The sequence below is a fragment of the Manduca sexta genome, chromosome 25 (assembly GCF_014839805.1).
Source record: "Manduca sexta isolate Smith_Timp_Sample1 chromosome 25, JHU_Msex_v1.0, whole genome shotgun sequence".
Lineage (NCBI taxonomy): Eukaryota > Metazoa > Arthropoda > Insecta > Lepidoptera > Sphingidae > Manduca > Manduca sexta.
In genome coordinates, this window is record NC_051139.1 from 3,308,467 (window position 1) to 3,332,524 (window position 24,058).

Sequence of the window (24,058 nt, forward strand, 5' to 3'; positions counted from 1 at the left end):
CCAAATATAACTTTGCCCGACCCGGGATTCGAACCCAGGACCTCAGAGCGATATTGTACCGGACATGCAATACAACTACGCCACCGAGGCAGTCACTTTCACAAGTGCTGCATAATATATATTTTGTCATAAAAAGTTAAAAGCCTAAATACTTTCCAAGAATACTTGACAAATAACAAACAGAAGCGAAAGGTAAGAGTCAGAGAAGCGTGGAGCCTAATACTTACAAGTGCTTGCTTTAATGTCTCAAGAAGCTCAGAACTTGTTTTATAACAATGGGAATGATCGGCACCAATCAGTGAGGGAGCATTAACTTCCTACCACAATAAAGTTACGCCTGTGACTAGACGTGTAGGCAGAAATAGTGGTTCGCCAATTTTAGGTACCGACCAAACCTATACGGATACTGAGGACAAAATTTCTAGTATACCTTATAATGAAATACGATTTTTATGGAAAATCGCACTAATATTTTTTTATACGGATACAACAAAGTATGTGGAATAGGGTCTAGATAAAGTGTCGACTGACGAGAGATGGTTACCGCTCGGCAGTCGACATAATTATGCCGGCGTGTTGAAACCGGATATACATTGCCTAATCCCCGAACGCGATACACTTACGTGGGACACTATGGCGGGTTTTAACACCTTGTGTTAGGCGGTCGCTATCCACCGAATTTATTTAAAATATCGGCCTAAATATCCTACCACCATCAATTTATGCATTTATATCATGTTTTATGTCATAAATGGCTTCTAAAGACTTCGAAATACCTATAACTTTATTGTTCATGTATAGAGAACAAATTGAATAATTATGTAACCATATTATAAATGAAGTCAAACATCAAAGTTAACCCACAGGTCAAAGTTCACTGACCCTCTGTTTTCTAACATAAAATGAGTTTCGCTGAATAGCGTATGTAATCCAAAAATTTCTTACGCAATACTCAATTAAATGTCAATGCTTCGCTTTTCCACGTAACGCTACGAGTGCCGACGTAATAATATCCCACTGTCACAAAGAGCACTTACAATATATTGACCTGAAATAAATATTTGGGAATATTCGTAATATGTTCAAACATTAAATGTAATTAACACTATTGTTTCATTAATTTAAAATTTTATGTTATAAAAGTTTTATTTGACGACTTAACAAAATTCAATGATTTAAAGCTGCAAAACCCTTACTATTTTACACATTCCACAGTAAAGAGTGAATTTCTATTGTTTCGAATATACACAACTAGAAAAACATTGTCTCTAAAAATACGAAAGATATATTGGGGATAGCATATCTTGATATGGAGATCGAATCTACGATATCTCCATTTATAGAGAAACCTGTGATATACACAACGAATTCGTCGGAAAGAAATAAAAAAGGAAGCCTATTTTCCTTATACTTTGATATAATATTTATTGACTTTCATAGAGTATAGAGATGTTTTACAACGCGGACAAATAAAATATTTTTTAAATCCGACATTTTAATTTCTACCTCAGCCAAAACACTGATATTATTTGTTGTTGTGCGCGTAATACTTTTATAAAAACTTATTGTTTCAGATTAAATATTTCATTAGCTTAATAGACCGTTCATAAAATCTTTCTTATCATACTACTTAATAACTCCACTTACAAATTACTTAGACTTAAAATCCTTTGGGGATAAACTAGGATTCCGTGAATAAATATCCCGAGATAGTCCTTGAACTAAACCCATTAATCTTGATCTACATTCTGGGTATAAGAGTTATTTTCTTACGAATATTTTGATTCTACCCTTGCCATAGCCTCGGTCCATTTGAATTGTGAAGGTTAGAACCAATTGCTCGGGATTTTTTCATTTGACGTCATCGTTGACCTCAAGTCTCATGATAGCAGGCAATATAAATTTTAATAAACAAATAAAGACGCAGTTCGGAAATATTTGGATTGTTACAGAGAAAAAAAATACACTAGTATTATATTTTATGTAGGTTATAAAAACATAAACAGCGATCAGCCAGGTAAGTAGGAGATATAGTGCACAAGCGTGTGCGCAATACACAGGTGCTTAAAAATAAAAATAAAAATAAAAATGCTTTATTCATCACGTAGGCGAACATGGTTGCACTTATGATAAGTCAAGGTACATGAGAACATTTAATTATTACTTCATTAGATTAGCTTATATAAATAAAGACAATTTATATTGAAAATAAAATAAATGAAAAATATACCTAGTAACAAAGAAGCCAGCTCGGGCTGGCAGGAAGAAGAAATAAAATGATGTATATATGTATTTTTGAATAAGCAATAAGGGAGAAACGCGTCGCGATCCTCACCGGTGAGGACAATAAAAGCCCTAACCTAGCTAACCTACCAGCCTTTCACTAACTACCTAAGCGATGACTACCCGAAGAAGAAAGGCAGAAAGAAACTCCGGGCTTTATTTTTGTCATCAATTGTCCATTCTTTTATAATATTGTTATTAAATATATTTTTTTTTTAATAAGTCTTTTCCATACAAAGTCTGATTAATTATATAAGCTAATACACGCACATCACCGTAAAAGTGCGGAGAAAATCCACATAAAAATATTTAGCAATAACTAAAAATTAACGAAAAAAAAACAATAATACTAAAAAATTTATAAAAACTATGAAACGGTGTACAGCGTGCATACGCCTACATTTACAAACATAATATTTTCATTTCATATTTTGTCATAGATCTCGGTCAATATAATTTAGAATATAAATTTTAAGGCTGATGCAACAAAATGATCGGTCGGTCGTCTATTATACATTGATAATTCAATGAGTCAATATAAAATAAAATATGTCACGGACATTTAAAACTGTTACCCAGTATAATGTCACAATTGTAGAAAGGTACACATGAGACGTTTATGTAGTTAATTTCTAATATTGGCGTTAACATAGGGTTGGACAGGGTGTGCAGGACTGTTTTTCCAAACCGTCTGATCATCGAGATCTGATAATCCTTTACATTATATATACCCCTTTGACATTAACTCGCGCTTAATATGACACTTAAATTTGTAGCCGGGCAGATTGGTTATTTCAAGAGGAATTTTATTAGAATTTGCTTAGTTCATTATAGTCCGGTGAGACGGCAAGCCGAAATTACCGAGCAAAGATCAATTATATTAAAGCCGTCGCACGTCATCTTGTTTATTAATATTATGATAAATTTAATTCAACCGAAAGTCTTACATGACCTGATAACAGACCATCAAAAAAATATAATCGAGATCGATTTACCAAACATTTAATGACACACGAACAAACGCACGAACAAAGCCTATGTAAACTTAGATCATTTAAACCTTTCGTGGGAAAACGCGCGCGAGTCGCTCACACGCGGGGGCGAGGCACGTGCCTAAGAATTAATATCTACCCTTACAACCACTGCTCGCAAGTGAATATGTACTTTATCTTCTTCAATTAAGGTGTATTTCAGATTAGGGGAATCGCAATCTGTGGGGACGTTGAATTGTGAACCGTAAAAGTTAGTGATTAGGTTGTTTTTAATACTACTAAGTGGTTCGCAAACAAAAAGCATTGTAAGTTTGAGTGAGTGTTTGATGTTTGGTGAGCATTATTGCTAGTATTTGTACAAATCACTTATGTATTAATGGTATACCGAATTATATTACGTATCATGTAGATATTGCGTAAAACTCAATTTAAAACCTAGTTCTGAGTATTCTTGCTAATGTATAACTGCCTTTAGCTTGCAGAGGATCATTAATCAGATATAGATTTTTATTCGAAAAAAATACCTTGATGCTCTTCAGATTTTTAATTTTATATTATATATTTTCACTCGAACGATCATGCCAATATACTTAATAAAGTCAAAGAAATTCCATTTTTAACGCACTAAACTCTTAAGTAGCGCTGATTCTCATAAACATTTAACCAATTGAAGTTATTCTTATTATATTTTTTTTTGCTATGAATGACGAGACGAGCTTACCGTTCGCCTGATGGCAAGCGATACGACCACCCATAAACAGTAGAAACACCATCCAACACCTTGAATTACAAAGTATTGTTTGGTATTCCACTGCGCTCGCCATCCTGAGACATGAAATGTTAACTCTTATTATGTCCAATAGTTACACTCGCTACATTGTTAAATATGAAATTGAGAACAATGTGCTATTATTAATCCGATTTTTTCAAAGGAGTCACTACCAAAAACTATTATTATATAGAAGATTAAAACAAAGAATGATACCTCATTAAGCCGTCTGCACCAATATGACGTTTTGACAGTTAAAAGGGTGTACTTAAGTAAGGTTTTAGTCTAAATATCAGCAAAATTTTGTGCCGACTGACAAGACCCAATTAATATAATTGCGCCTAATAATTATAAGATCGCGAAAAAAGCTATAGACACAATTTTAGAATTGGCTTTTGCCCGTGACTTCGCCGGCGCTTAATCATTCAAAACAAAAAGTAGTCCGAAACTTAAAATAGCATTCAGTGATAATATAACCTAATTACCTGTATAAGTGCCAATGTTTTCAGAATTGGATAAGTAGTTTCAGAAATCAGCCCCTACACTTAAAGTTTTATACATACGGAAACGCTTGTAACAAATAAGTTGATTGGTAATTTGACCACGTTAGTAAAAGCTTAGAGCTTTGGTTCAAAGCTTTGTGCATAGTTCATCGGACGGACGTTCATTCTTTTGTTATTGACAACGTCACTCTTCGTAGTTAACGAGTACCACTGAGGATTAAAGTTTATGAAAGCATAATGTCTGCCAGAGCCGGAATTGGACGCTAGTATGGAGGTAGTTGAGCACTTATGAGCCTTAACTAATAGTAATATGTATATTTTATTAAAAATAATTTTGCCCGTGTATTTATTTTTCCAATATCAATACTTATATATATATACGTCTGGTATAATGTTTAGATAGAATATTGTAAAATGGCGGTTTTCTAAGCAAAATATCTATGTGATTCACGGGTAAAAAATATTTAAATAAATTTATTAAAAAATTAAATCTCGCACAATCAACATCATGACATAAGTCAAAATAATTTATACGCATTTTTAAAGATATTTATACCAAAAACCCATATTTGATGTATTTATCCCAAAAGCGACATCCAACCCTGTAAGCTAAAAGCAATTAAACTTTTTCCTCATTAAAATAAGAAATGAGAATAAACGGTGTGGCGCGAGGCCGGTCGCGTGGCGGACGCGTGGCGCGTGCGTGTCCGACGTGTGTCGTTCACTTGTGTGCACACTATGAATCATAATACTTTCATGTCGCCACTATTGTACCGCGCTTGCTTTATGTATTGTTACTTCAAGTGTATAATATTTATAAAAAATATCATGTAAGTTCAAATCGGTGATAAAAATATAGTAGGTATATTACGTAATTGATTTTTATTACTATTTTATTTTAATCTAATGAAAAACCTTTGTTCTATGATAGCAGTCATAAAGAACTACAAATACATAACTGTCCATATCAAAAATGTTGCATTGCCTAAAAACATGCTGAGAATTAGCTTCGAATAGGTATGTATTTGAAAATTTAAATTTTAAGTCGAAAATATTACACTCGTTACAAATTTAACAACAAAAAGAACAGGTCCCACCGAGATTTGAACTCGGATCGCTGGATTCAGAGTCCAGAGTGCTAACCATTACACCATGGGACCGTCGAAGAAAGTGGCAAAATTGTAATAGATCATTCTAAATTGATTATTTGTGTAAAATAATTTATAGAGTTTAATTTTTCCTATCATTGTATTAATCTAATTAATATCAATATAACATTATTATTAAGAAACATAAATTATCATATACTAGTAAAAATTACATTAAACATTTCACAGCTCAAGCCGCGGAAGTTAAATCAGCTTACAAAATGAAAACCTATTGATTCACACCCAGCACCGCGACAATATTCGATTCGTTTATATTTGCTTTGGGTCTGATTGTTTTACGAGCAAAACCCCCCGAGCGAAACAGATTATGGAATTACAAATGCTAAGTAAATTATGAGGGACCAATTATATACCATTTTTTTACAATATCTGATTTAAATTAATTATTTACATGCATAATACATATGTTTTGTTAATAATGTAACAAAATCGTCGTATTTTAAGATTTTAAATTCTGCCCGCCTAAACTTGACTTTTAATCAAGCGGACTTTTTTGCCAGCCATTCCACCACGAGGTAACATATGGACTTATTTTAAACTAGTGATTCGCCAATTTTGTTAACAATATATTGTGGTATCATCTCGGTAATCGATTATTATTGTAATCGATCATGAATTTTGACATTGGCCGGGAAGAGGTGAATGTCTGCCAATTATTGAAATTGAATTTTTATTTAACTGTATTATTGAAAGGGCGTTTGATGTATCCGGAATTGATTAAATTAAGACTATTTATCGACTACGAGGCTTTTATAAATTGTCTACAGATACTTACCTTACCTACTTATACAGCTACCTACATCGTGAATTAATTAAAGAGGTCCATCGAGTAAGTTAAAAAACTGCATTTTACTCATTTTTACTTTCCTGCGTATGTTCTTTTAATATATATTTCTACGGTACTTTTAGAATACTCCGCGTTACAAAAACAAAGAATATCTATTCAAACTATTTTTCATCAAATATAAAATCTGTTAACAACTTCGTTGACCAATATAAAAAAACGCGTGTATAAATACAATAAATAGGTATTTTCTATTATTGGCACTTGGCAGCGCGCTCAATGCTTTGTATCCCGGCTCATCGACCACATTTGAGTTATGTCCGCAAACATTTTGAATACAATATCAATTCTATAGCTTTATTATTTATTGACATATCGCGTGGACGGAATATGCTGCCAATTATAGTTGGATTGAAAGTGTTTGAACGTTGCTCTTATTTTTTTAAGCGTAGAGATAAAAGATGTTTTATCCGTATTACCATTGCGTATTAATAATTATTTATTTGTCACGTTTATTATAATTCAATTTAATATTAAAGTTGTGGGTTCACCGCTATGCTATTGGATCAATATTCAAATAATTCTTTGTCAAATTTATATGCTGATTTAATATTTATATTTAATTTAAATCATATTTTTAAAAAGATTATAGTGAAGATTATAAAGACTCATATTTTCTTTTCGCGTAGATTACTAGAGATTCGTATTTATTATTAGATAAAATAAATAGATAATTTATATTCAATAACCACGACTTAATATTTAATCACCGATCAAGATCGTCCAATTCCGGCACAAACCATTATTATTTAATTAAATATATTGCATCAAACTGTCCCCTGATGCAATTTCGACTGACCATACCGTTTTATTGCTTAACAATTAGTCACTGTAATAGGGATTATTGCTTTCTACACAACCAAAATTAAACCATATCCTTGGGAGATAAGGTTCTGTATTGTTTGATCGTGTTATGCATGGGGATGTTAAGTGTAACATCGCCACGAAACTGACCACTGGATAGACAAATGCCCAAAGTAAACAAGGATAATGTATCTATTGTTCAATTAAACAGGTAGGCACTTGTGCAATAAAACGGGCGGTCAGTACAAAAACAACATGACATAACATTATTAATGTATTAATGTAGATTGAAATGACACATGTGAAAATTAACTATTATTTTACGTGTTAGATATAGTTGACGCTATAATAATATGTAAATAATATTTTTTTTTTTAAATAAATATGTGTTTTTGCAATAATTGTATTACGCACCTATTTTTAAGAAAAGGTACTTATATAGATGGAAATTTGGCAGCAATATTATATCTAAGGTAAATTAATGTTAATTAAATGTTAATTTAAATTAACATCCGAACGTTCAAAGATTATTATTGAGAACATAAAATAACAAATAAATTTTTAAGTATCAAATATAGTTAATAATAGGTACTTGTATCCCTACTTACCTACTTATTTTTCTGTAGTAGTAGTGTAGATTTGTTATACTTAATCGTGGTTTAGTTGCATGTAATAAATACCAGCTGATAGCTTGTACCAGTTTATCACATTTCCTACCTATATTACAATTTTGCTATGAATCAATGATAATGTTATAATTATAATTGCGCAACCATAAATATACCAGATGTAATCAAATCATAAATTATAGGAAATATGCAACCAACAGTTCAACTAAATTTACAACAGCCAACAAATCATAAATTTATAAGCAAATTGAAATGTAATCGAATTATCGAATTGCATTCGTCCAATGAAAGGCGGGTAATGATTGCGCGTGCCTAGTCAATTATAAGCCGTCGCATCCCTATTCTCTATAAAATTAGGGGTTCTAAATTTAAATTATTTTTTTACTTCATGGCCAACTGGAGCAGCACTGGTGGCCAGTGCTGGCAGGAATATAGATTTGTCTGTATTTATAATTTTGTACACATGATACAGATATGAAGTGGATTGGTACATAGTATATATTACCTAATACAGATTTTTACAATTAATAAATAATTTAAAGATTTTTACAAAAAGTTATGTTTATTTTAATTTCGAACTATGAAATAGCTTTTGCATACGACGAAAATAATAGTACTTAGTTAAGTTACTAGTTATTAGTAACTACTATATTTTTTAGGCAGACGCCACTAGTTACTAGTTGCTTCGACATATTTTATACGCCTATTTATATGGTAGGAACCCATTTCGGGGTCATTTTTTTTCAATTAAAGATGTGATTGTCATTTTATTTGGAACTTCGTTATACGTTCTCTCTTATGTGTAATTTATACAATCATAATAAAACATGTAAGTCGTTATTCCAAACACAGATGTGCATTCTCTTTTCTGAATTTTAGAGAGAATATAGTACCTCGGCTGGGCGCGACAAAGTGAGCCACTATTTATTAGGTTTATTGTATTTATTCAAAAATATTACCTAGTATAAATAAAACCCTGACCGAGTACTACTTCACCCTAGTATACACATTATCTTACATTTGTTACACATAAGTTTTAAATAACGAAATAAAAAACAGAAATAAATTTCATTTAAATAGAATGAAAAACATCACCCTATGCAAATGTCATGTCCGTACGATTGTTGACAAGCGTAGCTGATTTGAGGAATAGTTTTTAATTGCACCTACATTCGAATGATTTAAATATTCATTGGAATGACGAATTTAGACATGTGTAGCGAATCAATATTAATTTTTCGGTTCATTCGGCGATGGACTAATCTCACTGAATTAAAAATAGACGTTAGTACTACAATATGCTATTTAAATGAACATAATTGTAGGAGCAATTAAAAAGACGGCCCACAATTTTTAATAATGATATGAAAGAACTCAGAATTTATTACCTATAATGGACGCTAAATGTATAGCTAGGTTAGGGTTCTTAAAAATATCAGATTTATGAATGTTAATCAAAAAACGCTTACTGGTGGTGGGTCTCTCATATGTGAGATTTCGCCAGCGTGCATACCACCGCAATGTCTATTTCTGCCGCAACAGTTTGTAGTCATTGTTGTGTTCCAGTTTGAAGGAAATGAAGCCAGTGTAACTACTGATATCGAGCGCAGTGGAATACCAAACAATACTTTGTAATTCAAAGTGTTGGATGGTGTTTTTACTGTTTATGGGCGGTCCTATCGTTTAAGTACGATCAGGCGAACGGCAAGCTCGTCTAGTCTTTCAAATAAAAAAAGGTTTTTTTAATGCTTATGAAAATACATACAATAACAATGGTCAATTCTCTTTATTTTAAAGGTATTTTTTTTACATTTTTACATATACATTTAAAAAAAACATGCATATAAAAATATAAAAAATGTATGACCCTCCGATGGCGAAGCGCAAGACCCAGGCCACCGGCGGTTAGGGATTCAAAGTGAGGAATCGCCTCACAATGCGCGCCGTGTCCAGCAATACTGCCTTCTGCATCTGGCCTCCGACCCAACGGCCAATTGAGAGCTTCCGAAGATGTTGGTCGAGGCTCTTTGGTATCAATCCACGCGCAGAAACGACAATCGGAACAATAATTGTAGAGTCCACATCCCACATGTCGGTAACCTCATGTGCCAAGTCTAAATATTTAGACATTTTATCCTTTTCGGCTTTAACAAGGTTATCGTCATGCGGAATGGTGACATCAACAAGTATTGCCCGGCGCGACAATCGATCTACTATCACAATATCAGGCTTATTGGCAACAATTGTCCTGTCTGTGATAATAGATCGATCCCAATACAGCGTTGCATGATCATTTTCGAGAACTGGTTGTGGTATATACTGGTAATATGGTACTTCAGAAGACACAAGACCATATCGAAGAGCAATTTGCTGGTGTATGATCTTGGCTACAAGGTTGTGTCTATGCAAGTACTCGCCGTTAGCAAGATACGAACAACCGGAAATTACATGCCTGATTGATTCACCAGGACGATGGCATGCCCGACAAATATCGACCGTACCGTCCTTCAGGATGTATTTCCTATAATTGTTCGTTTTGATAACTTCGTCCATAATTGCAAAGACAAAACCCTCAGTTTCCCCAAAGAGGTTACCAAAACGTAGCCAAGATACGGACGCAAGCTGGTCCACATCAGGTCCATGAAGGGCCCGATAGAACCGACCGTGTAATTCTTTGCTCTTCCATATTTCCCTGCGCTCCCTTATGCCCAATACCAGAGGTCTCCGCCAGTTCTCTTTCGCCAAGGAAAGCGGGGTTAATCCTTTATCCACCATAACTACAATCCTATGCATGCCCACTTCACTGTGAAGGAAATAATCCCTAAGATTGCACACCTCGCGGTTATGCAAATCCTTAGCATTAAGTAAACCTCGGCCTCCACATTGCCGCGGGATGTACAATCTCATCACTGACGAACGTGGGTGGTGCATACGATGTGCAGTCAGTAGAGTCCGGACCTTTCTGTCTAGGGCGTCCAATTCGGTCTGAGTCCATCTGAGTATACCAAAAGAGTACATGAGTACAGGCATAACCCAACTGTTGAAGGCGCGAATCTTGTTTCCACCCGATAAAAAACTGCAATATTTTACAATACCCGAAAAAAAACAATTATTATTATTACATAGAACATTAATACTTTCTGCAATGAAAATAATATAAAACTGTTATGTGTTTACTGGTAACGCCATCTTGTGAGTAATAAATATATTGTAAGACATTGCTAAAAAGTAGCGGTAACTGTCGGTAGATGGCAGTGATACATATATTTGTCCTAATAACATAGCGTTTCGGTTTAGTGACTAGGTACTACTTCAAATATACTACTCCTGATTTCTATTTCTAATAATTATTTATTAGCATCAGCACGCAACAGGCATTACGCAGTATTTATAATTTTATAATTATAAATGTATAATCTATGGCTATTTCGATTTTACGCTTTAGGGAAGAGCCAACACAAAAATATCGATGAAAAAATACAATTTATGTTCCAAAAAATATAATGTAGGTATTTTTATCAATTTTTTTTTGTTTTTTATAATGTAAGTCGAAAAACATCCAAATGGATTATCTGACGTGATATAATTGCCACTGTCCGTAAACACCCACATTTTCATATATAAATGATTGGTCACAAATTAAATAATAACGAATGAAGGAGGGCTGGTAGACTTAGGGCCTGTGAGACTGTACGGCGATGGTATTTTATTACTTCATGGATGACCCATTTATGAAGTAAAAAAATATGGTAATATATCCAATAAACCTAAACCACTTTTGAAAATATTGTAAAACTATTTTTATTTGTTATACACGTTCCACTAGTTTTATAGAGATTACACAGTTAATGTAAACACTACAAATAAACACAAACAGAAATTGGAGATTATTTTCAAATGCACTTTATTTTATACGTTTGAAATGAAAGGAAACTACAAAGAATGGCATTATTGACTTGTGATATACTTTTAATGTTCTAAGTATCGCTGGTTAATTTAACAGTAATTTCATGTTTAATTAGACTATATGTTAAACGTGATGTAGATTTCAGCGGCACATAAAAAATGAAGGCAAAGGGTGCTACTACTTTGACTGACCTCGGATTTGAACCCAGAAGCTCAAAGCTGTGTCGTGCCCAGGACATACATAATACAACTACGTCACAAAGACAGTTAAGATTTACATGTATCGATATTATTCAACCGAGTGTCCCAAACCTAGTTCTCTGTGTTGAAATTTGAATTCAGATTTCTGACAGATGTGACATTTGCTGTTAGGGACTGAGTACGGAGCGCTTTTAAATAAAATTATTATGTTTACCCGCTGCTAGAGACAGAATTTTTGTGTGACATTTAAATTAAATTTATTTCTGCGGCGTTGGTTGAATAGAAAAATAGTGCTTTGTTGTCCGATGCCCGCGCAGCCCAGCATAATGCCTTTATTCGATTTAAAAGTGTATGTGCGAGTTGTCGCCGCTTTTTTTGCCGTAAGTAAATGTTATATGCCCATCTTTACTCCTAGAACAAAAAAAAAAATACCAAACATGGCATTACATGTCCTATAACGATATTTCCTATTTTCAGATCTCGTCAGCTACAGCCCTTGTGATGTCCCTTCTTCGTTTGGTAAACCCAGAATTATATTATTTGGAACCTTTGGATGGCAGCAAAGTTGGTAAGTAATTGTATCCCTATCAAAAGCTTAATTTCTCTCTTTTAAATAATTAAATTTTAATTATTGTAGTACATATCTATAAAGTGCTGATAATAAATAATTTATAAAAAATATTTTAACACATTCATCGGTTAATAAAATAAATTAATTCAACTACAGCTTAAGAGAAGGGTAAATTAATATAAATAAAATATTTATCAATAATTGCGTCTCTAATGTATTTACTTATCTTGATAGGTGCTGAAAGGGGCATTAATATTATTTCTTTTTACCATTTCTTTCTTGATAGAAAGTTTTGAGGCATTTTTTTTTAAATCTATCATTTTGCCTTTTAACTAAAATGAATATCATTAATAATGATGTTTTTATTATATTACTAGGTTTACTTACAGTGTTACTGACAAGAAAGATTTCCATGGAATAAAAAACACTTGTGTATTTTAAAAAAAATCTGTAGACCATAGCACAAATTTATTATGCCTACAACAATATATCTTAAGAGTTGGAACTAATAATGGTTCTGTATAAGCCCACAAAAAAATAATAAATATTTTTTTAACAACAACACTTGAAAATACCTATAAGAACATGTGTAATAACAATTTATAAGTTATAATGACTAACCGCCATTTCCATTAATTAATCCCAATTGTTTTTCGTTCTATCTCAAAAATGGACCAATCAGAGCTAAGGTTTTTGCTTATGAATTAGTAATATTGATTGGATCATTCTTGGAATCGGATTGAAGATACAGATTGGGATTGATTATTGAAAACTGCTGTAAATGGCAAGATCCCATCTGAAGCCCTAAATAGACATCTATGAAAGCTATATACAGAGTGGTGACGACATAACGACATTAAATGAAAACACGTACCCCACTAGTTGATCAAAACACTCTAAAATTATCAAAAAAGTTATTACGCAAAACTACAAGAATCTAATTTTTCAAACAAACTAAATGCGAAAATAATCTAAATTAAACACACCAGCCTTTATAATATTGTTTACTAACCTCATCTGACCTGTAGGCACTGCACGTAAGAGGCGTACGTACGTACTTATTTGGCGGTCCCTTTTGAGCGTAAAGTTTCATTCATGAACGTAATCTAAAAAATGGTGGTCATGGTCACTAGGTTCACATTTCATGTAAACACTTGAACATTTAATCAAAACTTATACACACGCGTACGAACTACAAAGGAAATGCCGACAAGGAGTCGGCCGCCGCGCCGCGCCGCGCTGCGCCCGCACAGCAGCATCAGCTGATGTGCGTCTTACAACTTACATTATGATATTTTTTTTAATAATATTGGATTTTGTTTCTAATTAATAGTTTAGTTTATCTATCCAAACGTAACGCTGTATAGAAATTTAAGAAAATTTTAATAAAATAGTAATCATTCGATCGCGCTGTCTTCGTTTTCGGTAGCGCTTCCCTTACATCTGTTATTTTTACCTACACTTACCTACATGTTTAGACAAAAATGTCGCATTGACAACGTAGCTATCTTACCAGCTTACAAAACGAGTGGTGCGCCTCGGCAATCTTTCTTTGCTAATAATAATAATATTATCATTATGGTGATTAGGTCTAAATACAACCAGCAATACAATAAAATATTGTAATATTATTTCTGAGTAGCGAGTAGCACATTGTATTTATTTGTATTACGCATGTAGATTGTTTTGATTTGATTAAATTGTTTTGAGGTGAATGACCTAATGAACTTGCGTGGCAAAATCGTAATGTATGTACATCATGTTCTAAAATCGTTAAAGTAAAAAATAATTCCTGCGGCTAAACCATTGATTGTAATTTGATAATTTTTGGTATACGTACTACTAACGTGATACTCGGTATGTGGTTTCATTTAATGTCGCTATGTCGTCACCACCCTGTATAACTAAAGAACATCAGTGACACATTACTTAAAGCAACCAATAATGCAGAATTTATTGGCTAAGAGGATTAATCACCATCTTTTTACTAATCTATATTATAATTCCAGTGACCGATAACATGGAATTTATTAGCTATAATGATTAATTGTCATCTTTTTACTAATGTGAAATGTAATTTAGATCCTTATATGTACATAGTTCTTGTGTTTCTATTTTTAATGTTATTTAGCTAATATATAGTTGACTCAGAAACAGTCTTATCAACCCAAATGCCTCCCTTTGGCCTTGTAAAGAATCTGGAGATCATTTTATTTTTATTGTAAAAAAAGGTAATGAAGAATTATAATCTTTGGAAAGTCAATGTAGTATCAATAAATAAACAATAACATAAAGTAGTATTTGCACACTGTAGTATTTAAGCTGCTTTAATTACCTAATATTACAATACATATTTACTTATTATCTTATCATTGATTTATTTGAACAAACTCCACTTATCTTGTTCTCTGAAATTGGGAATTTTGTATGCAATGATAATAGTAGTATACTGCATAGCAAGATTAAAGTGTATGTATGTACACTGAGTACTTAAGGGTTAAAGTTTATTCCATGAGATAAACAGTGACAACAAACACTGTCCTTACTACAAAGAAGTATAATAATAATAATAATAATATCAGCCCTGTATATATACTTGCCCACTGCTGAGCACGGGCCTCCTCTACTACTGAGAGGGATTAGGCCTTAGTCCAACATGCTGGCCTAGTGCGGATTGGTAGACTTCACACACCTTCAAAATTCCTATAGAGAACTTCTCAGATGTGCAGGTTTCCTCACGATGTTTTCCTGCACCGTTAAAGCGAACAATAAATTCACAAAGAATACACACATGATTTTTTAGAAAAGTCAGAGGTGTGTGCCTTTGGGATTTGAACCTGCGGACATTCGTCTCGGCAGTCCGTTCCACACCCAACTAGGCTATCGCCGCTTTTTGAAGAAGTAATGTTACGGAAATAAAGTTTCGAGAGTGATTAGGGACTGATATTTTATCTCAATAATGAGCCCTGTTGTAACCTGAGCTATAACATTGAATTTTGGATATTTATATCCACCATGCTAGCACCCACTGTATATAAAATGGCAAATCAGTACAGTGGGCCTGCTGACTATAGACAACCCTATATATTTGGTTTAGGTCCAACCAGCAAGAGGTAATTATGTCTCACCAATCGATGATGTGTTTGAACACCACTCCACTTATCTTGGACTTTAGTGGAGGCACTTTGCTGTGCATTCATAAAACATATTTTCCAATAATTATCATACAAAATTTGGATTCTCTTTGTTGTCTTTTGAAATGAAATGAAATAAAATAAGTATAAAAGAGAAAGTAAATAAGAAATTTTAATCAGTAAATGTTACATTCTCCTTGTCTTTATATATACATGCAAAGCTGCTGGGTAAGAAACAAATAACCTACCTCAACCTTATAATTTTCAGTGATACACTTCATATTCTCGGGTCTGATGGTGCTGGCAAGCTGCATAGGCTTCCTGAACAGTTGTGTGGTGATGAACCGTTCTTCGTCGAATAATACTGGCCGCTATATCACCTCATGGCTTCTCCTGGACTCGTTGTTCGAGATCACTCGCGTCATCTACGTCTTCGTTGGCGAAGTCGTGCTGAAAGGCGATGGGCCTTTGCAGATCTATGAGCTGGTGATAAGTGCTGTACAGTATTGTAAGTATATTGCTATGTATTTTTTGTATCTTCCAAGTCTTTATTGGCATAGTATTAATAATAAAATAGGGATTGTTTTTTTTTGCTATTTAAAAGCTATGTTTTCTGTAAATGCTAGGTAACTTCAATTCGGTAATTGCATTTACGCGAACAGAGCTGCAATAAAAACCTAAGCTGAGTTTTTGTTAAATCAATTGCAATGCTGCAATGCTAGGAGAAATCTTTAATTTGTCATATCTTGGTTCATAAATATACTAGCTTGGAGCGTATACCATGTTTATCGATTTGAGATAATTTGGCACAGAACTCAGTAAACAATGTCAAAACTGCTAAGTATGTGATACGCATTACCAGGTGCGAAATAATTGTGTAAATATCAGTTTTTAAATAGGGTTGTCAAAAAGAGTATTGCATTTGTATTAAAGTTAAAGCTTTGGAGTTTAAATACGTGAAAGATGCGTTCATATTTAAACTTCTTATTCATTTTTATACGAGGTTTTGCTCGCAGTTCTATCTGCGTGGATAAAATCCTCACTATGCACCTATCCAGACTATGGAGTAGTCAACACTTATTCAAAGGAATGTTCTGTGTGCTAAATATCATCTAAATCTTTTCAGCCCTTTCTGCGTTTACTTCTAACAAGTATCCAAATGTGTTCGGTAAATTTCGTATTTAGATTAATATAGTAGAAAAGTAATTTTACTTGGCTAGTACTGTTGACAACCCTAATATCAAGGTAATTGCGTCTTGGCAAATAATAAAGTTTGTAAAAGTAATTCCATTAGACATGGCTCTAAACGATTAATCATCGATATTATTATTGCATCAGAATATTTATCAAATGGTATTTGGCATTGCTAGAAATTTCGAAAGGAAAATTATAACTCTCATGGGTTATAAAGAATAAGGTGGCATATACTTTTTCCAACTTAATGAGGTTATTCCTGTTATGTACAAGTAGAGAATAATAATTATGATGGTAGGAAGGTGTATACCTATGTATAGTAATATAGTATACATAATGTTATTAACATGTAAAATAGCGTACTAAGTACTAACATAATTATTATCAGGTTAATTAAAAAAAACTTGTAACCCTATTTTTAGACCTAGCAAACTTTTTAATGTAATGTATAAAATTATCACAATATATTATTAATCATAATATTAAATTTGAATATTATACCATTATTACTGGTATATCAAATTTTATTGAAAGGCTAACATGTAAATGTTTTTTTTTTTTATAATGCATAATACACGCATCTGACGGCATACTGACGCGCTATCTTCGGACCGTCCGAGAAAAATGACCAATCAGATCAAAGTTCGTTTGAAATGTTCAAAGATGATTAATTTTGATTGGTTTATTAGTATAGACACGAAATTGGAGAAGTATCGTTTATTAAGTTCATCATCCCCGTCAGCTGTGGCTGACTGCATGTATGAAGTTCACTGCTGAAGATAAATTTGGCAGATAGGAAACGTTATCGTTGGTTAATCATATAAAATAGCTTATTTTAAATAGTACCTAATCTCATATGATCGCGTTTATTTTGGAGTATAGTTGACAGCATGACTCGTATTTAATCATCATTCTTGACGACCAGAATTTCCTCAGAGCTTGTTTTAAAAAGCGTACTTTGGTCAACGAACGTTAGTAATCAACAATTATTTTATATAATCTTACATTATTCACTGTCTCGGTAGCGTAGTTGTATAGCGTGCGCGGTATGACACCACTCTGAGGTCCAAGATTCGAATCCCAGGTCGGCCAGTGATATGGCGATAGGACCGTCCCCAATCACATCATTGGACAGAACACAGGCGAAAAGTTAATGCCCTGGTTACACCTCTGCCTACCCCTTCGACGATGAATGCGTATTGTGAGTAATATTAAATTGTGTCATATTTTTCCAGTACTGGACAGCTTCCTTTACTGCCAAATGATCCTGCAACACTAAACGGATTCAAAAGATCTTCGTCTACCGAACAAGGCAACATATGAAAGCATTTAATAATTCTCAAAGAATTATCCTCGGTGTGTGGATTGTGTTGTAAGCATATTTAAGTTTTGTATGTTGTCTCATACATTCCAAAGTAGCTGTGATTGTGTGTTAATCAGTATTCAATACTCGAATATCACAGATTTAGAAAATGTGTATTTATTGCTTTTTAATTTAAGTATTATTTTTAAAATGCAATCATAATACAGGATTGTGGAAATGCCTTGTCCATTTTAATTAATTGATTATGAGAATGTGTATTCAGTGTTTTATTTTAAGTATTTTAAAATGCAATCATGTGCAGTATTGGGGAAATGCCTTATCCATTCATTAGAAAATAATGTTTGGTCTTATAATGTTTACAATTGTAAATATATAATTGTATAATTGATGGCGCTAATTTTGAGGTGCTTCTGTGCTATTATAACGAAAATGTATTTTAACACAAATGTTGCCACAACATAATTCCACAGAATATCTAACTTTACACTATTATTTAAACCATATTAAAATTTGGCAGTATAGTGATATATATTGTGTCCACGCTATGTGGTGAGAAAATGGCCTATTGAAAATGTTGCAAGCCTAAAGAAGCTTTCGGGGGGGTAATAAGTATAGAAATTAAAAATTAAAACCAAATATTTTTGAATATTCAAAAATTTAAAGCTATGTACGGGCCATCATTATTCTTTACATAAATTATTCTATGATAATGTAAAATAACATAGTACCTATAAAGGCTCGCGCACATTCACGCATAGCAGACAAAAATGTAGCTTTCATATAAAATATTGGGATTTTTTTGTTATACCATATACTGAGTGTGCGAACCTTGAATAGATCAGCTGTTTATGTAACATTGTCGATTTTACTAAAATTAAAACTATCGATAATCTTTCCGATCTTGACAACATATAATTGTATATTTTGAAAGTATTTTAGTGTAATCGTTATAATCAACATCTAGTTCTATTAGAGCAAATTTTTCAATCATTAGAATAAGTTGTCCATTTAGATTAATTATAATCTGGTTGAATATACTTATTATTATTAGTATTAACTTATTTCACGGTTATGTTGGTAATTTTTAATTTGTTCGTTTTATTTTTTATTACGTGATAATATGTATCTGGTGATTGAAAAATAGGCCTTAAGTAAATGGGCACATGTAGATAAATGTAGTTGTACCCACTAGTTGTCAACTGAAATCGTTCACAAGTATTATTTTGTTCCTAATTTTATATTAAGATGTTATGTAATATAAAAATAGATTCTAATGATTTTATTGTAAGCAAAAGTCGAGGCATTGGTATTGCCCAGGTATTGTCGGATTTTAATAGCCATAGTAGGCCTATCTATTCTACCTCCATAAGGAAAAATTACGTCACAACGTAAAATTCTCTACTGAAAAAAGAAAACAAGTTAGGATTCGTCTTTTTTTCTTATGACGGTAATATTTGCACCAATGCGAGTGGAGCTAGGAATAAATGTTAACCAATAAGAACGCACAACAGCCATGTCATTTGTTTTCTGCAACCCTATTGGTTAGAATAATCTGTTCTCGGCTATACAGGCTGTTGCTGAAGTTGGTGTAAATTCGAAATTTGAATCGCACCTGTCAAACTAGAAAAAGACGTTACGTTCAAATATCTACACTGAACGTGATATATTATGGATTTATTTTTGCATTAGATAACAAGTTTTACCTTTTTTACGAAGAAGTATATCTTTGATTTATTATAATTTATTAATTTAAGCAAGATGTAATTTTAAACTTTATTTTTATTTAATTAAAGAACGAGACGAGCATGCCGGTCGCCTGACGGTAAGGGATATGATTACCCATAAACAATAGGAACATAGTGCAAACTTTGTATTACATAGTACTGTGTGGCACTCCACTGCGCTCGTCATCCTGAGACATGAGATGTTAAGTCTCAATGCCCAGTAGTTAAAAAGGGTATCAAAAATATTTCATCTATATTATCTGTGATTTTAAAATATTAGATTAAGAAAAGTCTTTCCAAACTAAATATTTCCTCATTACAAAAGTTATTCCAAAAATTGTGATTGTAAATTATTTTGGATCACATTAACACTAGTCATCAGAATCTATTGTTTACAGTGTTTTGTTATAGATGTATGAATTTTTGTTAATTTTTACAAATATGTTTTATTTTAAGACTAATAGTCGTATGTTCTGAAAGGACGAATTTATTCGAAATAAAATGTTTAATGTAGTTTGTTTTAGAATATGTAAAAATACAAGTACTGAATTTACTTGTATTTTTACATATCAGTGTTTATGTTTACTGTGTTCCTTTCAGAATCGTCTATAAATGTATAGGGTTATGACACGGCCTAATCGTGTTGTAGAAGAAATAAAATCATATTTATAATTAATTAATCTTTTTAATCAGTGAGTTGTCTGTCCAAAAATATAATGCGTAGCTATTCAACACTTTAACAGGCCACTGAATTACAAAGTGCACTTTCTTCCTCCTAAACTACAACGTACTACACAAGGCTAAGGCGGTCCGCACACGGTGCGACTTCACTGCGACTTTTTACCGCGATATTTCGGAGATTGAGCACACGTTCACATACAGGCGGAAATCTAAGAATGTTAATAAGTTAGAAAAGTCTGTAAAGCAAATGTCAACGTTCATAGCTTCACAGACTGCTATTTAATTAAAAATCTGGTATATCGAGTTATAAGGGGACTATGATATGTTCATGATCATGAATAATTGACATTTATTTCAATAGAACTGCTACGTAAAAGGATTTTTATTACTATGAGTGATTTTAATCTCCGATATCGTCGCGGTACCCGCTCTGTCGATAACGTGCCGACTGCCTTATATTACAAATCGTTAAATGAACTTATTACAAAGCACTCGCCAAGTCGACCAACAACAAACTTACAATCAACGAAACCTTCATAACAACACCTTAATTACGGACACGGGCGGAACACACCAGAAATTCGTCTAAAACTCACAACGAGGGCTTAAAATGAAGCTATATTATTTCGGGTGTGTTGAGCTCGCTAGTTGCTATCATTTCGAACGGGACCTTATCAAAATCGCTGTGGGGAGCATAAAACTCTTTGATCTAAGTAACATACTATTTACTAGCACAGCACAGCTCTTTCGCTAAGATAAAACGCAATTACGATTAGTTATTTATACAATGAACGGATTCGCTATCCACGCGGATTGTTCAAGTTTTAGGATGGAAACGGTTGCCTAAAAAAGGCTCAGTACCTCGAGCGATATAAGCAACTAACTAAAAAGATTCCAATTCAAGAATAACTAAAATAAATGCCCACTTTATGAGATCAAATATATCGCGTTTTTAATTATGCACATTATTTTAGGAAACAATGAGACTGACTTCACGTCTGCTAAACACAAAGTAAAAAGAACTAAAAACATAGTCTCCAGTGTTATATTGAACCCACTTTCATCCTAAAACTTGGATATTTTCTACAGAAAGTTATTTTACCAGCACTCGCATAACTAACGAACGCGGCAAGCGGCGAAATATTGCGATTCCAAGCAAACTTCACACTTGATACAATGACAATAATAATAATTTTACCCTGTACAATTTCTAATCAAAAGAAAATACTCCAATCGCTGTAGGCCGTCTCATCAGCCACGAGGGTCATCAGTTTCGGTTATAATATTTATACCTATACTTGGGTAAACGATTCGTAGACTTCGTAACCGATATTCAGTAATAACCGTCAAATTTCTTCCATAAATTTAGATATCATATATAAATTTATTTGAAGCAAGTATACACAGTAGATTCAAGGTTCAATATGTTGTATTTAACGAAACTATTTTCATATTTTGGCAAATTTATTTTTAATTCTAACTTTGGATTTTAAAAAAGTCGCTATATAAACATTCTAATGTTTACCTCCACTGATGACCCTCAAAAAACATTACAATGCGTCATGAGTTGTAATTTTATAATATACACTTTCATAGAAGTAAAAAAATACGGTACCAAAATTACATTCTTTAATTCATCCTCCATTTTAATGGCACGAAAATATACGTTTGATTTTTAGTTACTTCATAAACTTGTTTCTAATCATATTCTATTGCTTGGAGTAAGAAAATACTATGTTTTTTATAATTAATGGCACTTCTACACAAGTTTAAAGATCAAACAGTGCTAACGCTACATATCACGCAAAATACGTATGGCATAATATCTTTACACCGAAAATGCACTCATATTTTTTCAACATTTGTTCAAAGATCACACGGAATATTTAATACTTTCATTTGATAGAATCTACAAAATCTTTACGTAGAAATGCATAAATCTTATTGCTTTTGTTACAAGCTACTTGTGGAATTGAATAGACTTGTTTGAATAATAACAACAAAAACTTGACATGAATTATTGCTTGTCCATCTCGTTATTGTAAACAAATTTGTTGATAGTATTTTCGAACAGTTCCACAATTCCACAGTAACTCAACGTCACATCTTCCATATTGAAATCTTGATATATTAATATAATAAAGCTGAGACTGCTGAGCGAACGAGACGTCAACCCTCAGCAATGCTCTAATAACTTGACATTATGCCTATTGGTTTTTAGCCCAACTGCTACCCGCCCCGTAAGCTCACACTTCACCAATCCCACAATATCGTCCGACCAACAGTCCAAGCTAATATTCACAGAACTCACAACCCACTACATGTAATGTACAATGGTGATATATTCTATACATATATACGCACGCACAATATAATTATGATACAATAAGCGATACAACGTTGAGATCTAAACGCAAGGAACATAACGAACGATCGTCACAAACGGAATACACCAAACGAAACGGAAAAGTTTCATTAACTACACACGAATGTCTATCTACAATATATTGTCATGTATTTAATACAGTACACAAGGAGCGGTGTATGTTGTTTCTCATTATTTGGGCCTTTGTCGCTCAATGGCGAGCCAGCTGTTTAACATGGAGACGCGGTTTCGGTTTGTTCATATTTTTATAATCCACATTTATTACAGATCTGCATTTTGTGGGACTGAACGTTTTTCAATTATTACCCTACTCTGTTCTAATTTGCGTCCAATATTATATAAGAAACAAAACATACAGTATCCATAGTGGCGGAAGACGATATAAGAGTCCAACCTAAATAGATCTAAAATGTATTACATTCCACAGTAAAATTTGTACTTTAGTTAAGCGAATGAAAACTTGGGTGTCTTATAAAATTGGTAATAGGAAAAAACGCAATCAGTGACAAAAAAAAAACAAAATTACATTACAATTTTCTTTTCCGATAGTCTCATTGTGAGAGCTGACTAGGAAATTAATTATGTCGCTGCGACTTTTCGTCGCAATGCGTGCGGTCATCCTTAATTAGTTTTTAACGGAATGCAGTCATGTTAAATCCATCCAAAATTATCCCACAGCATGAATTCAAATTATTTAAGAATGCGATGAACAGTTTAGTTTTATTTATATAATTTTATTCGCTGAAAACGCTTCCCAAAAATAAAGCATTTCAAAAATCCATTTGAAAATATACTCCGAAATTTAGACTCTCATAATAAAAATATCGAATCCCACGCATCTAATTATAGTGATCTATATCTATCGTGCGTGTAGGATTCGCGGTGCAGAAACTCTCAGAACATTTATCCCACCGTCACCATGGATACCCGCTCGTGGGGATATG

The 24,058-nt window shown here is 33.0% G+C and overlaps 1 protein-coding gene and 1 non-coding gene across 2 annotated transcripts; one reads left to right on the plus strand and one right to left on the minus strand.

Annotated features, from left to right (window-relative positions):
- Positions 1-5,635: 5,635 nt before the first annotated feature.
- Trnaq-cug lies at positions 5,636-5,707 on the minus strand. Its single transcript has one exon. It is a non-coding gene; the product is annotated as a tRNA-Gln (tRNA).
- A 6,523-nt stretch (positions 5,708-12,230) lies between these two features.
- Positions 12,231-20,723, plus strand: LOC115440805. The gene is made up of 4 exons (XM_030165283.2): positions 12,231-12,480; positions 12,578-12,668; positions 16,074-16,313; positions 18,235-20,723. Exons 1-4 carry the CDS (start codon positions 12,406-12,408, stop codon positions 18,276-18,278), a joined length of 450 nt encoding a protein of 149 aa, XP_030021143.1. The 5' UTR covers positions 12,231-12,405; the 3' UTR covers positions 18,279-20,723.
- The last annotated feature ends 3,335 nt before the right edge of the window (positions 20,724-24,058 follow it).